Genomic DNA, 14,752 nt, shown 5'->3' on the forward strand with positions numbered 1-14,752 from the left:
TCTCATTAACAAGAGGCTATTTCCTTAGATTTCCCTAGTGTATACTGTGAGTTCTCAGAATATAGCATTATTCAGTGGAAATCATCTGGGGAAAGAAGAATGTTTAAAGTCTAGTGTAATTGAAAGTACAGTGCTACTTTTAAATGTAATTGAGTTGCCATATATTTTAAAATACCAAGTATTTTATCTGAAATGAATAGGATTTTAAATGGGCAAGTGGGACAGAGATGATGTCAGTTGGAAGTTATTTAATAAATAGCAAGGTTCTTTGAGTAATGAAGCTGTTGCTTAAATATATACATTGAGTAGGTTTATTTGCTCTTTCCTATGAATTTGAGCATATACTTTTGATCTTTTAAATGTAGCTACTGATTGAAGTGCCCAGGGAAAATAAGTACTATAACCTCTTAATAACTAGTACTGTGGCTTATGAAAGGGCTGAGATTAATTTTAAGAAAAACGAAACCTCTTAAAATGAGGGCTGGTGTATGAGTATAAAACAATGTTGTTACTGTTGAAGTATAATTTTATAATTTAGTAATCAAACTTAATTGAAAATTTTAGTTTGATTATAGTTTCTTTAGATATAGTTTAGATATAGTTTCTTTAGATATGCTAATTAAATCAAATACTTGATGTCATGAAAGTATTTCTGATGTGCAATTTTTATAACAGTTATTTTCTTAAAAAATCTTTTATTTGAATGTGTACTTAACCAGTTCAAAGACCAAGGAATTCAGATCATGCACTTAAAAAATTCTTCCAGAAAAGACATTTTGTAGTCATCGGTGTCACATTTTAAGTCAGTATGCTTATGTTATAGCAGTGTCCTTTACAATTTTGTATTTGCTGTGTAGCAAACTTGGAAGTTTAAAAAAAACATGTGAACATGAAATCACTCCGTCGTGTCCGGCTACCCCATGGACTATAACCCACCAGGCTCCTCTGTCCATGGGATTCTCCAGGCAAGAATACTGGAGTGGGTTGCCATCTCCTTCTCTAGGGGATCTTCCCGACCTAGGGCTCGAACCCAGATCTTCCTCGTTGCAGGCAGACGCTTTAGCTTTACCGTCTGAGCCACCAGGGAAGCCCTAACAGAAAAACAAAAACACACAGGCCTTGATTTGGGTGCATCACTAGATGGCGTTGTTGTGGTACAACTGTGTGCGGGTAGCCATTAGTAGAATAAACTTTGCTTTACCTCAGAATAAGCCTGTGGTGTTTGTTTTTTAAAGAAAATTAAAAATGGGTAAGTAGTCACCTGTTATATAACATGGTAATACAAACACATAGTTGGTAATATGCAGTCATAATCTTTGAGCAGCGTCAACATAGCTCTTTTAGTCAGTAAGATTTCTCTTAGAGGCATTGTGTTGTGGGGAGTAGTACTGGGTGGTGGGGTTGGGGAGGGTTTAAACCAATTACCTGATGACGCAGTGGAATTACAACTTATATTATTACTAGTATAGGACAGTGCTTTTGAGGAAATTCCAGTGCTTAAGCTCCAGCTTGTCTGAAGACATACTGTGCTGAAACTAAATTCTTCAGGCATTACATTTGAATTTAAATAGTCATTAGTGTTCAGCCACTCCTTGCCCATATCCTTTTGGCTTTAGCAAGTATTGTACAGCTTTTCCTTCCATTTCAAATTCCAAAAACCAAGCTAAAGATAGAATGTTCTTTGTCTTACTTCCGGTGTATTTACTTTCAATAAAGGAGGGAAGTGGACATTCCTGCAACACTTCAGACCCATTGTCAGGCACCTGGATTTCTGCTTCTCTCCTACTTTCCCTTTATTCCTTTTTATGAATAATAAGAATGCTTTCATACATGTACTGTTAGTTGAGTTCCAAGCTAAAGATTGTCACTTATTCTGTGATTCTTTGGCAGTCTTCAGTAGTGATCCCTAAAGCATTCCTTTCTTAGTGTTAACTGAGATGTAAGTGTAGCTTCCTTCACTGTGCCACTTAAGAAGGTCTTTTAGTCCAGTTCGTTGCAAGTTTTAAAGTTAAAAGTTTGTAAAGGTGAGTACTAGTTTCCTTCCTCATCTCTTCTTCATCTAGCCCCATCCCCACAGGCAACTGCTTTTTACAAATTCTGATTTTTATTTCTCTTGGTAGTTGCCTACATATCTCTAATATGCTGTTATACTGCTATTTCTTGATTAAAAGATTTGGATACTAAATCCTTATAGCAGAAAGTCAATTGATAATGAACTTTTATGATTTCCATATTTCTTCCACCCATCTCAGTCAGTCCTATAAATTTTTCCATTGATTACCTCTACAGTATTAAATGGGGCCCTAAAAATGTGTGTACTGTGGGTCTGTGTTGCAAAGTTAATGAATGACCAGTGTGTAGCTAGACAGCCAGGAGAACCGAAAGACCACCAGTCACATTTTATGGGGGAACATGTTGTTTCAGAGTTTATTATATGTAAACCTCTTTCTTCAATTATCATTTGTGTAGTTTTTTAAATGACAATTGCCTGGAATAACTAGGAAGCTTGTTTTATCACATAAAAAGCCTGGAGGCTGATTCATTGAGTCAGTGACATAATCAAGGAACCAGATTCTTGGTTTTTCCATCTACTCTGCTTCACAGTGTTGGCTTTCTTCTCAGGTTAGCTGCCCTCAGGCTTCCCGGGTGGCACTCATGGTGAAGAACCCGCCTGCCAGTGCAGGAAACACAAGAGGCGTGGGTCTGATCCCTGGGTCTGGAAGATCCCCTGGAGAAGGAGAGGGCAACCCCCTCCAGTACTCCTGCCTGGAGAATCCCATGGACAGAGGAGCCTGGCGGGCTAGAGCCCATGGGGTCACAAAGAGTCAGACGCGACTGAGCACAGCACTAGCTGCCCTCAAGGTCCTAAAATGACTCGTCAAGTCTGGGTGTCACTGCAAACGCAATATTATTCCAGAGAACACCCCTTCTTATGTGTGTATCTTTTTGTGGGTGTACCCAGAAGCTTACAGCAAACTTTCCCTGATTGTCTCATTAGGCAGAACTACCTCAGAGGTTCATTCCTAAGCAGACTTCTGGCAAGGAGGATGGAATTGCATTGATGATCTTAGTGACGCTCACAGACATGTGGAGGAGGGTAGGGAGCACCATCTGACGTGTGCTAGGAAGAAGCCAGGAGGAATAGTTGGTGGATAGTTAGCCAGCAGTGTCTGTAACAACGTCAAACTTCATGGAAGGTATCATCTACTTCGTTTGCTATATCTCTGCCAGGCTGCTTTCTTTTGGAAAATTAAGTAGAAAGTCTGGGAATTGTTTGAAATCATAACTTTCTTTATAGCCACTTTGCTACAATATCTAATTATACTTACATTTCTGAAAAGGATATTTGTAAGCTAGGTATTAAAAAAAGACTAGAAAATGTATAATTACTCTTTCTTCCCTTGAGCTGGGTTGTATTTATTGGACCCATACTTTTACACTTCCTTAGAACAAAAGTCCATTGGGCAATCCCTTAATATTTGCAATAGTATAAACTTCAGTAGTAGTTTTTTTTAAAAAACATCATCATTGATTTTTCTTTTTAACTGAAGCTATCCAAATGACAAATGTTAGTTTTTTGTTTTATTCCTAGATCCAGAGCTTTTTTTTCTCTTGGCAAATAGTTTTTTTGTTTTGCTTCAGTTTGTCATGATCTTCCTTTCTTATCATACGGATAGATGCCTGAAAGTTAAATGCCATAATTCTTTATGTCAAATTTTATGAGTTTAAATAAACTTTATTTCTGAAACAAAATTCTGATTTTACTACATTTTCCTCAGGGCCATCTAGTCTTTACATTCCTCTACTTTTCTACATCCATACCAAATTGTAGCATTCATTACTGTATGTAGTACTTACAGAGTTTTAGCCCATGATGACGACATTGAGAATTCTTTTTTTAAACATTTTATTTACCTATTTTTGGCTGTGCTGGGTCGTCTTTGCTCCACGAGCTTTTATCCAGCTGTGGCAAGCAAGGACTGCTCTGGGCTGCAGTGTGAGGGCTTCTCATTGCCTTGGGTTCTCCTGTTGCAGAACACAGGCTCTAGGCCCACGGGCTTCAGGAGCTGCAGCGCAGGAGCTCAGTGGTTGCAGCTCCCGGACTCTCGAGCACAGGCGCAATAGTTGTGCATGGATTCGTTGCTCCACCGCCGGTGCGATCCTCCCCAACCAGGTAGCAAACTCATGTCTCCTGCGTTGGCAGGCGGATTCTATACCACTGAGCCATCAGGGAAGCCCAGGATCTCCAGAATTCTTCTTATACCAACATTTAGAATTATTTCATGAACCTTCTGGAAAATACTCAAGTAACCTCTTTTAACAGATCGTGAACTATTGATGGAAGAAATTACGCAGTAGATGATTCTCTAAGATTAAAATATGTGTGTGTGTGTGTGTGTGTGTGTGTGTGTTTAGTTTTGTTTCTCTAAGCTCATTTAAAGCATTCCCTGCCAAAATCTGTTGGCTTTTAAAATTGATTTTTAGATTAATGTTTAATTTCTTAGAGTTACTCTGTGGTGTTATATCTATTTAAGAAATCATACTGTAGTAAGGACTAAAGACCTCGATTTTGTATTATGCTCTATATTCTGGTAACAGTAATGTCAGTAAAGATGGTAGAATATATAAATTGGCTTTCAGTGAGATGTATTTACCCCAAAATTTATCTTTCCATTCTCATATTGTAGTTATAAATCTAAGTCCTATGAGATGTTACTGTGTTCCATGAAGAATTCTAGGGTTAGATCATTTTGCTGCATGCTGGGTTATTCAGGGTTAAATGGATTTCTTTACTGCAGGACTTCTCAGAACTTTTTATTAACATGCTTTATAAATGTTTCAGAGTGGGACACGTACGATGTTTGCAGTACTTATTTAAACATGGAACACTCAGTTCTAGGACTTTCGTTCCATAGACCATACTTTGGAAAACGCTGGTCTTTGATGCAGTTTGTTTTGTGTGAATTGTTATTAAGGAAGTAGTGTGTCTAACCTTTATTTACGAGTGCCATCCAGTTTGTTTGAAAAAGTATTACCACTTGAGCACTTGGGATAATCTGTGTCGAGTGCTTTTCAGATCCTTTAAGAGATAAGAGCTTTGAAATTTCAGGTATGGCTTCTCTACTGCTTTCTGCAGCTTTTCTCTGAAATGAAGTTTATCCACATGCATGACATTGATATGTATCTTAAATAGACAAGTGATAATCTCTCTTAATGATTCTCAAACCTTTTCACTCCCGCCTGGTTTTCTCTGTTGAGCCCCGAAGTAACATTTTAAGTTCCCTTCCTGATAGTTTTACATGCACACTCTCTACGCTTTTGAACTTGGTCAAATCTGAGAGCTCATCTTTCCCTCACAACCAGCCCCCAGTTCCTGACTTTTATTTTCTGTTTACCATACTGCCTAGCGGCACTGTCTTCGTTTCAGTTACCCAGACCAGAAACCCAGTAGGCAATTTCTTCACCTTGGCTTTGTTGACTTTTTTGGCTGGATAGTTTTTTGTTGTAGGAGGCTGTCCTGTGCACTATAAATATTTAGCAACATCCCTGGCTTCTTCCCATGAGAAGCCAGTAGCAGTCTTCCTCAGCTGTGACTGTCCAAAATGACTCCAGACTTTGAGAAATGTCCCGTGGGAGACAGCTCACCTCAGTTTGATGAACCACTGCCCTACATCCAAACTGTTACTTAATCATGGTGTGTCTACTTTCTTAATTTACCTTTAATTCCTTTTCATGTCTTCATTCCACTCCCTAACCTCCTATCCTTTTTATTTTTATTTTAATACTTGGGATCCTTTGTAAGGTTCTGACTAGCATCCCTATGTCCAATGTTTAGTTCAGTTCAGTCGCTCAGTCGTGTCTGACTCTTTGCGAACCCATGGACTGCAGCATTCCAGGCCTCCCTGTTCATCACCAACTCCCAGAGATTACTCAGACTCATGTCCATTGAGTCGGTGATGCCATCCAATGCTCTCATCCTCTGTCGTCCCATTCTCTCGCCTTCAATCTTTCCCAACATCAGGGTCTTTTCAAATGAGTCAGTTCTTCACATCAGGTGGCCAAAGTATTGGAGCTTCAGCTTCAGCATCAGTCCTTCCAATGAATATTCAGGACTGATTTCCTTTAGGATGGACTGGCTGGATCTCCTTGCAGTCTGAGGGGCTCTCAAGAGTCTTCTCCAACACCACAGTTCAAAAGCATCAGTTCTTCGGTGATCAGCTTTCTTTATAGTCCAACTCTCACATCCATACATGACTACTGGAAAAAGCATAGCTTTGACTGGACAGACCTTGGTTAGCAACATAATGTCTCTGCTTTTTAATAAGCTGACCAGGTTGGTCATAGCTTTTTGTCCAAGGAGCAAGTGTCTTTTAATTTTATGGCTGCAGTCACCATCTGCAGTGATTTTGCCCCCCCCCACCCCAAATAAAGTCTGTCACTGTTTCCATTGCTTCCCCATCTATTTGCCATGAAGTGATGGGACCAGATGCCATGATCTTAGTTTTCTGAATGTTGAGTTTTAAGTCAACTTTTTTACTCTCCTTTTTCATCAAGAGGCTGTTCAGTTCTTCTTTGCTTTCTGCCATAAGTGTGGTGTCTTCTGCACATCTGAGGTTATTGATATTTCTCCCAGCAATCTTGATTCCAGCTTGTGCTTCATCCAGCCTGGCATTTCACATGATGTACTCTGCATATAAGTTAAATAAGCAGGGTGACAGTATACAACCTTGATGTACTCCTTTCCCAATTTGCAACCAGCCTGTTGTTCCATGTCCAGTTCTAACTGTTGCTTCCTGACCTGCATACAGATTTCTCGGGAGGCAGGTCAGGTGGTCTGGTATTCCCATCTCTTGAAGAATTTTCCACAGTTTGTTGTGATCCACACAGTCAGAGGCTTTAGCATAGTCAATAAAGCAGAAGTAGATGTTTTTCTGGAACTCTCTTGCTTTTTGGGTGATCCGATGGATGGTGGCAATTTGATCTCTGGTTCCTCTGCCTTTTCTAAATCCAGCTTGAACATCTGGAAATTCACAGTTCACATACTGTTGAAGCCTGGCTTGGAGAATTTTGAGCATTACTTTACTAGCGTGTGAGATGAGTGCAATTGTGTTGTAGTTTGATCATTCTTTGGCATTGCCTTTCTTTGGGATTGGAATGAAAGCTGACCGTTTCCAGTCCTGTGGCCACTGCTGAGTTTTCCAAATTTGCTGGCATCTTGAGTGCAGCACTTTCACAGCATCATCTTTCAGGATTTGAAATAGCTCAACTGGAATTCCATCACCTCCACTAGCTTTGTTCATAGTGATGCTTCCTAAGGCCCACTTGACTTCACATTCCAGGGTGTCTGGCTCTAGGTGAGTGATCACACCATCATGATTATCTGGGTCGTGAAGATCTTTTTTGTATAGTTCTTCTGTGTCTTCTTGCCACCTCTTCTTAATATCTTCTGCTTCTGCCAACCCACCGTCTTCAGTGCTACTGAATTTACTGTTCTAAGATGTAAAGTTGTTCCCTATTTACATGTCTCAGTAGTTCCCAGCAGGTATCCTCATGAACTGACTTCTCTATCTCTAGCCTCATTCTTCAGAGTTACTCACGCTCACTGAGGTTCATGCTACACATGCTGAGATTCTGTGCCACGGTTTCAGGCTCTTCTTAGGCATCAGCTTCTTCATAGTAGCCCTTACCCATTTATACTTTCAGAGTCTTTATCATGCTGAAGAGTATTTTATTTGTTTAACATGTCTGTCTTCCCACACCGGGTTGAACTTGTCAAAGGCAAAGACCATCTCTCTCTCTCTCTGTTTTATGCATGTAGTAGATATTCAGTAAAAGTGTGTATCACCTATTTGTATACCCTGATAGATGTGGTATCACCCTCATTACTACTTGAAATTCTCTTCACTGTTTATCAGCTATAAACTTATTTTCCTAGCCTTTGTCATCCACATGATGATGGCTAGGCTTTTGACCACAGAAATCTTGAACTATAACTTTCTTTAAGACAGCAGAAAAGAATTGAAGAAAACAGTGTGTTTAGTTGATGTCAGATGTCATTTGCTTGTAAAAATAGCTAGTTTACCCTAAAGACTTTTATTCGGAATGGGATTAAATTGAGTGGAATAATTGTGCAGATTAATTACACTGTGTGAATTAATATAGTGTGAAAGTATTTATTGGACTCAAAACATTGTGTTTCCATTGAATAAGGATTTGATGATTAGTCATATAAGGCTTGCAAAAGCAATATCATTGTCTTAACAGTTTTATTTTTTTGGAAAATATATGTACTAGAAAACATGCTTCTATCAGCCTACACTATCTAGAAATTTACCCCCTGTCAAATGAAAAAAAGAATTATCAAGTCAATAAGAACAAGTGGCCTATTTCCTTTCTTTATGTGTCTTAATAAATAGAATTTTGTGGGAATGAATTTCCATATGAATCAAAACTAGTAGCACTCTCTAAACTTTAATTACAAGATGAGAAGAGAAAATCAGAGGTTGTAGGACTTCTGGACGACAACCCAAATGTTGCACCAGCCTCGCTATGAAAGTCAGAGATTTTGAGGATGGGAAAGGGAGTGAGTAAGACCTACCCCTAGTTTGGAAGACTTCAACTGGCATAGTGTGTTGCCAGATCATTCATAATTATTTCTTGAATGAACCTGTGTATAATGGCAGTTAAGCCAAAGTGATGACTTCCTGGTTCATTTTTTAGGGAGAGGCATAAAATGTATCACTCACTTCCTTTCAGAAGTGATTCTTTCATAAGAACAGTTGTTATGAAGGTTTCCAGAAATAAAACCGGGAAGAGCCTGGTTATATACAGGAAAGGTACCTCCCTTTCATAACAGCTCTCTAAGGGCTAAAGTAAATCAAAGGAGGCATATGTAACACCCAGCCCATTATTACTAATCCGAAGAGTCATTTTGCCAAAGACCAAAATTTGCCTTCCCTGTTTTCTAATTTCACTGTTTTCCGTACTCTCCTTTCACGTGGAAAGTTTTTTTTTTAAATTCTTTAAAATGAAAAAACTTAAACGTACTTAATTTTAACTTTACATAGTACCAGTTAAGATTCTCCTTAGGACCTTAAGCTGCTTTAGGAAAGAAAAGTGTTATGTCAGTGAAAGAAACAATTAGACTCCCCCAAAATTTTGGTCAGTGCTTGTTACCAGAGAATTTTTACTGAGAACTTGGAAAATTTTGCTTTGTAATGGTTCTATTATATGCAGATTTTTTTTAGGCTTGTTTTTCAGACTGTAAAAGAAATCTGTAGTGATCATATTTTGAATATATATTTTTGAATAGTTTTGGTTCTTGAAATGATAATTATAAAAACCTCTATTTAAGGCCTTACTTGATCTAGGTAAAATATACTGTGAAGATGGATTACTTTGTTTTCCTTGTATGTTTCAGTGTAGTAGAGATTATATTGAGTGTAAACTTTCCCATAAATTCCTCCCCAGAATTTTGTAATTTTAAGTGGGTAAAAACTTTTAGCTTAGTGACAGCCACGTATAAGATACTTGTATTTTAATAGCACATCGTCAGTTTTATTTGTAGTGGTTTTGTTCTACAAAGGCACCACAAACACTGAATTAGTGATATTGAACCATCGTCCTGAGGGAGACACAGGGTTAGGTTCCTGTGAGCCTCAGGTCACATTTTCATCAGCCAATCAATAGCCTTGTTTGATTATGTTTCTATTTAAAGACACCCTATTTAATATATATTATTGATTCATTACCATTAGCTCCGGCCAAAAGCACTCATGCCTGAACAAAGCTTATATAACATTTTTTCTCCATGAGGCACATCACAATCTGCTTATACCTAAGAACAGACAGCACTCGGCACTGTGCTTGGGGGCCATTTGAAACAGTGCAAGTACCAACAGAAGGCACAAAAATGCAAACTCCATGGTGCTAAATAGGTTGCAAAAAGGACAGTTGTTTATAGTGTGAGAGCTCAAACAAGAAGGCTGAGTATTGCCTTCATCAGCCTCAGGTGGGGCATGTGAGGTCCCTGGGAAAGACCAAGAAAGTACCACAAGTATGGATTCTGTGGTTACAGGTGCCCTCTATGGAGTAGGCAAAATCTTGGATACAGAATCTTCAAATAGTAAGGATTGACTAATTGTTTTAAAGAAGCGTATGGTTGCACACCTCCAGAGTATTCAAATCTAGAGGAAAGTTTCTTATATTTTCAAGGACGTGGGAGTTTTTGGTTAAGAGGAGTGACCCTCGCAGTTTTCATGTTCTGTTGTCCGGTGGAATCAGATCAGCTGCTTTCAGCCTTTTGTTTTCTCCCCTACAGGGAACAACCCATCTTCAGCACTCGAGCTCATGTCTTCCAGATCGACCCAAACACAAAGAAGAACTGGGTGCCCACCAGTAAGCATGCAGTTACTGTGTCTTATTTCTATGACAGCACAAGAAACGTGTATAGGATAATCAGCTTAGACGGCGCAAAGGTAAGTTCCGCTTACTTTAAATAACCTTGCTGTTCTGCTTTATATTCACTGTTTCACAGTATTCACTTTAGTTTTATTCAGAAGATTTTTATCTACAGTAAAATGAAACATTTTCTTTTCAGTTTTAAAAACCTACCTTTTAAAAAGCAAAATCGATCAATTTTAGGGTAGCAACTTTTTCATCTCCTAAATTACTTCGATTAACCACTATATATATATATATATATATATATATATATATATATATATATATATATATATATATATATATATTGAGTTGAGGGCTTCTCCCATGGCTCAGTGGTAAAGAATCCATCCACAGTGCAAGAGACACAGGTGACATGGGTTTGTTCCCTCCCTGGTCAGGAAGGTCCCCTGGAGGAGGAAATGGCAACCCTCTCTAGTATTCTTGCTGGGAAATCCCCTAGACAGAGGAGCCTGGTGGGCTACAGTCCATAGGGTCACAAAGAGTCAGACACAACTGAGCACTCATGCATGGAGGCATCTATTGAGTTACATGCTGAAATATTCTACAAATCTGATTTCAGTTTATTTGATAAGTACTCATTGCATATCTGTTCTGTTGGGCACTATGCTAAGTGCTTGGAATAGACACAGTTTCTACTCTTGAGCATATAATCTAATGAGGAACTAGACTTCTTTTTAGATATACTGCTATAGTCCAAAGGCAGTTCAAAATTCGTCAATCATAGGAAGTCTTTCTATATTAAATTCAGTATTCAACAATAAAGTCAACATCCATTATTTAGAAGAGAAATGTATGGACAAGACCTCTTTTTACTTTTTAGCAGAGGCAGATAGTAAAATGTCTAAGAGCATGGACTGCCTGGGTTTATATCTAAAATCTACCATCTACTAAGTTTTTGATTTGGGGCAAATTGTGTGTTAACTTCTCTGAGTTTCCTTGTTTTCACCTCAGTAGTGGTTGTAAGGATTGAGTTAGTATCTGCAAAGCACTTGGTTAGCTCAGTGCCTGATGGATAGTATACCCTTCAAAAAGGGAGAAATTCCATTTTTTTCCTCAGTGAATTTTGAATAATACATGTAGATAAATACCAGACATGAATTCCTGGATATAGTGTGTAAAAAGATGAGGCCTCCATCCTTCTCTTTCAAGCTTTCTTAATGCCATGAGTCTCTTCTCCTTCAAGCTTTCCTGATGTCATAAGACCTTTCCATTCCTAGGAAATTTTTGCAGTGCAGTGCAGAGTTAAGACCACAGAATCTGGAGCAGGAGCATCTGGTTTGAATATTTACGTTAATACTCCCTAACCCTGTGACCTAGAACAAGGTATTTAGTGTCTTCGTGTCTCAGTTTTCTCTTCTGTAAGAGAAGAATTAATACAAAAACCACATCATTACACCATAGGATTATTGTGAAGTTTAAATAAATTAACTTAGGCAAAGACACTTAACGTATATACAGTAATCACTATACAAACACTGCTGTTGTTTCTATTAGTATTATTAGGCTTTTAATTACATATTGTGTAGTGGTTTGAGGGAATAAAAGATAATTTAATTCAATGCTTTTCAGTCTGCTTTTTCTGTGGGCTCATCCCTTATCTCCTTAACTGGGTGATAGGACCTCAGGGGCTGTTTGCATTTTGTCTTGTATGTAAGTAACTAACATGTATTTGTTTGAATAATTGATCCTCTTTTCATTTTTACTCAGGATTTATAGGACTTGGGAAGTAGCACCAATTAATTTCTGTGAAGTTTGCTTTAATGAATAATTTTGCAACATTTTATAACTGTTTAGTGAAATTAACAGATATTAATTATTATAATCTCAGACCCTGGAATCTTAATGCATCTCTTTTTCCCGACTTGAACCTTCAGTTCTGTGTAACTCATATTTGTCTCTTGGCCCAAACAACAGATGAGATGTGGTTATTAGAGAGGGCAGTTAAATGGTATATAAAAGTAAAGTAGGCCCAAGTCCATTGTGATTAAATAATCCTCATGTGTTTTTCTTTCTGAAGCAGTATGAACTATTGCTTCTGTCATTTCCATTTTTGAATGCACTTTGCAGCTTGTAATTATGAGGCTCTTACATAACTCAGTGAAAAAGTTTTTTCTGGTTTGTTTCATTTAACAAAATTTACCTGCTCTGTTATGTTTTCTATCTCATTTTCTGTTATCTTGTTATTTTTTAAACTGATGCTATTAACAAAACAACAGAATGGGAAAGACTAGAGATCTCTTCAAGAAAATTACAGACACCAAGGGAACATTTCATGCAAAGATGGGCACAATAAAGGACAGAAATGGTATGGACCTAACAGAAGCAGAAGATATTAAGAAGAGGTGGCAAGAAGACACAGAAGAACTGTACAGAAAAGATCTTCACGACCCAGATAATCACGATGGTGTGATCACTCACCTAGAGCCAGACATCCTAGAGTCCGAAGTCAAGTGGGCCTTAGGAAGCATCACTACTAACAAAGCTAGTGGAGGTGATGGAATTCCAGTTGAGCTCTTTCAAATCCTGAAAGATGATGCTGTGAAAGTGCTGCACTCAAGATGCCAGCAAATTTGGAAAACTCAGCTGTGGCCACAGGACTAGAAACGGTCAGCTTTCATTCCAATTCCAAAGAAAGGCAATGCCAAAGATTGCTCAGACTACAGCACAATTGTACTCATCTCACATGCTAGCAAAGTAATGCTCAAAATTCTCCAAGCCAGGCTTCAACAGTATGTGAACTGTGAACTTCCAGATGTTCAAACTGGATTTAGAAAAGGCAGAGGAACCAGAGATCAAATTGCCAACATCTGTTGGATCATCCAAAAAGCAAGAGAGTTCCAGAAAAACATCTACTTCTGCTTTATTGACTATGCCAAAGCCTTTGACTGTGTGGATCACAACAAACTGTGGAAAATTCTTCAAGAGATGGGAATATCAGACCACCTGACCTGCCTCTCAAGAAATCTGTATGCAGGTCAGGAAGCAACAGTTAGAACTGGACATGAAACAACAGGCTGGTTGCAAATTGGGAAAGGAGTACATCAAGGCTGTATACTGTCACCCTGCTTATTTAACTTATATGCAGAGAACATCATGTGAAATGCCAGGCTGGATGAAGCACAAGCTGGAATCAAGATTGCTGAGAGAAATATCAATAACCTCAGATACACAGATGACACCACCCTTATGGCAGAAAGCAAAGAAGAACTGAAGAGCCTCTTGATGAAAGTGAAAGAGGAGAGTGAAAAAGTTGACTTAAAACTCAACATTCAGAAAACTAAGATCATGGCATCTGGTCCCATTACTTCATGGCAGATAGATGGGGAAGCAATGGAAACAGTGACAGACTGTATTTTGGGGTGGGGGAGGCCAAAATCACTGCAGATGGTGACTGCAGTCATGAAATTAAAAGACGCCTGCTCCTTGGACAAAAAGCTATGACCAACCTGGTCAGCTTATTAAAAAGCAGAGACATTATGTTGCTAACCAAGGTCTGTCCAGTCAAAGCTATGCTTTTTCCAGTAGTCATGTATGGATGTGAGAGTTGGACTCTATAGAAAGCTGATCACCGAAGAACTGATGCTTTTGAACTGTGGTGTTGGAGAAGACTCTTGAGAGTCCCTCGGACTGCAAGGAGATCCAGCCAGTCCATCCTAAAGGAAATCAGTCCTGAATATTCATTGGAAGGACTGGTGCTGAAGGTGAAACTCCAATCCTTTGGCCACCTGATGTGAAGAACTGACTCATTTGAAAAGACCCTGATGCTGGGAAAGATTGAAGGCGAGAAGAGAAAGGGATGACAGGATGAGACGGTTGGATGGCATCACCGACTCAATGGACATGAGTCTGAGTAATCTCCGGGAGTTGGTGATGGACAGGGAGGCCTGGAATGCTGCAGTCCATGGGTTCGCAAAGAGTCGGACACGACTGAGCGACTGAACTGAACTGAACTCAGCTGAACTACTACAGTTCCCCATAGAAGTAGTTTTTGGTTACGCACTGGTAGTGTATTTGATGTAGCTAAATGAGTGAGTTTCTTCTTTCTATCCTTGCTTCTGTTTCTGCACAGCACAGTGAGCTGGGAAAACCTTTAGGTGCTCCTGATTAGAAAGTGTCCGTTTGTTTGTCACTTACGGCTGTTACTGTGCATGTCAAGTTTGCTCTGAGGTTTCCTAATCCTGCTGCAGACATCGGCATGGCCAGGGGCCAGGATCAGGGCACTATGTGTCAGTAATGACCCAGCATTTCTACTATTTTTCCTTGAAAGAAGCAAGAACTATGGGAT

At 39.0% G+C, this 14,752-nt stretch overlaps 1 protein-coding gene across 1 annotated transcript in view; it reads left to right on the forward strand.

Annotated features, from left to right (window-relative positions):
• The window catches only part of HOMER1 (homer scaffold protein 1), a 125,794-nt gene that overhangs the window by 36,233 nt on the left and 74,809 nt on the right, over positions 1–14,752 (forward strand). Inside the window, exon 2 of the mRNA XM_061158097.1 lies at positions 10,322–10,478. Within this exon, the coding sequence (XP_061014080.1) occupies positions 10,322–10,478 (157 nt within the window). The remainder of the gene's footprint in view (positions 1–10,321; positions 10,479–14,752) is intronic.

Source organism: Dama dama, chromosome 12 (assembly GCF_033118175.1).
Source record: "Dama dama isolate Ldn47 chromosome 12, ASM3311817v1, whole genome shotgun sequence".
NCBI classification, from domain to species: Eukaryota; Metazoa; Chordata; class Mammalia; order Artiodactyla; family Cervidae; genus Dama; species Dama dama.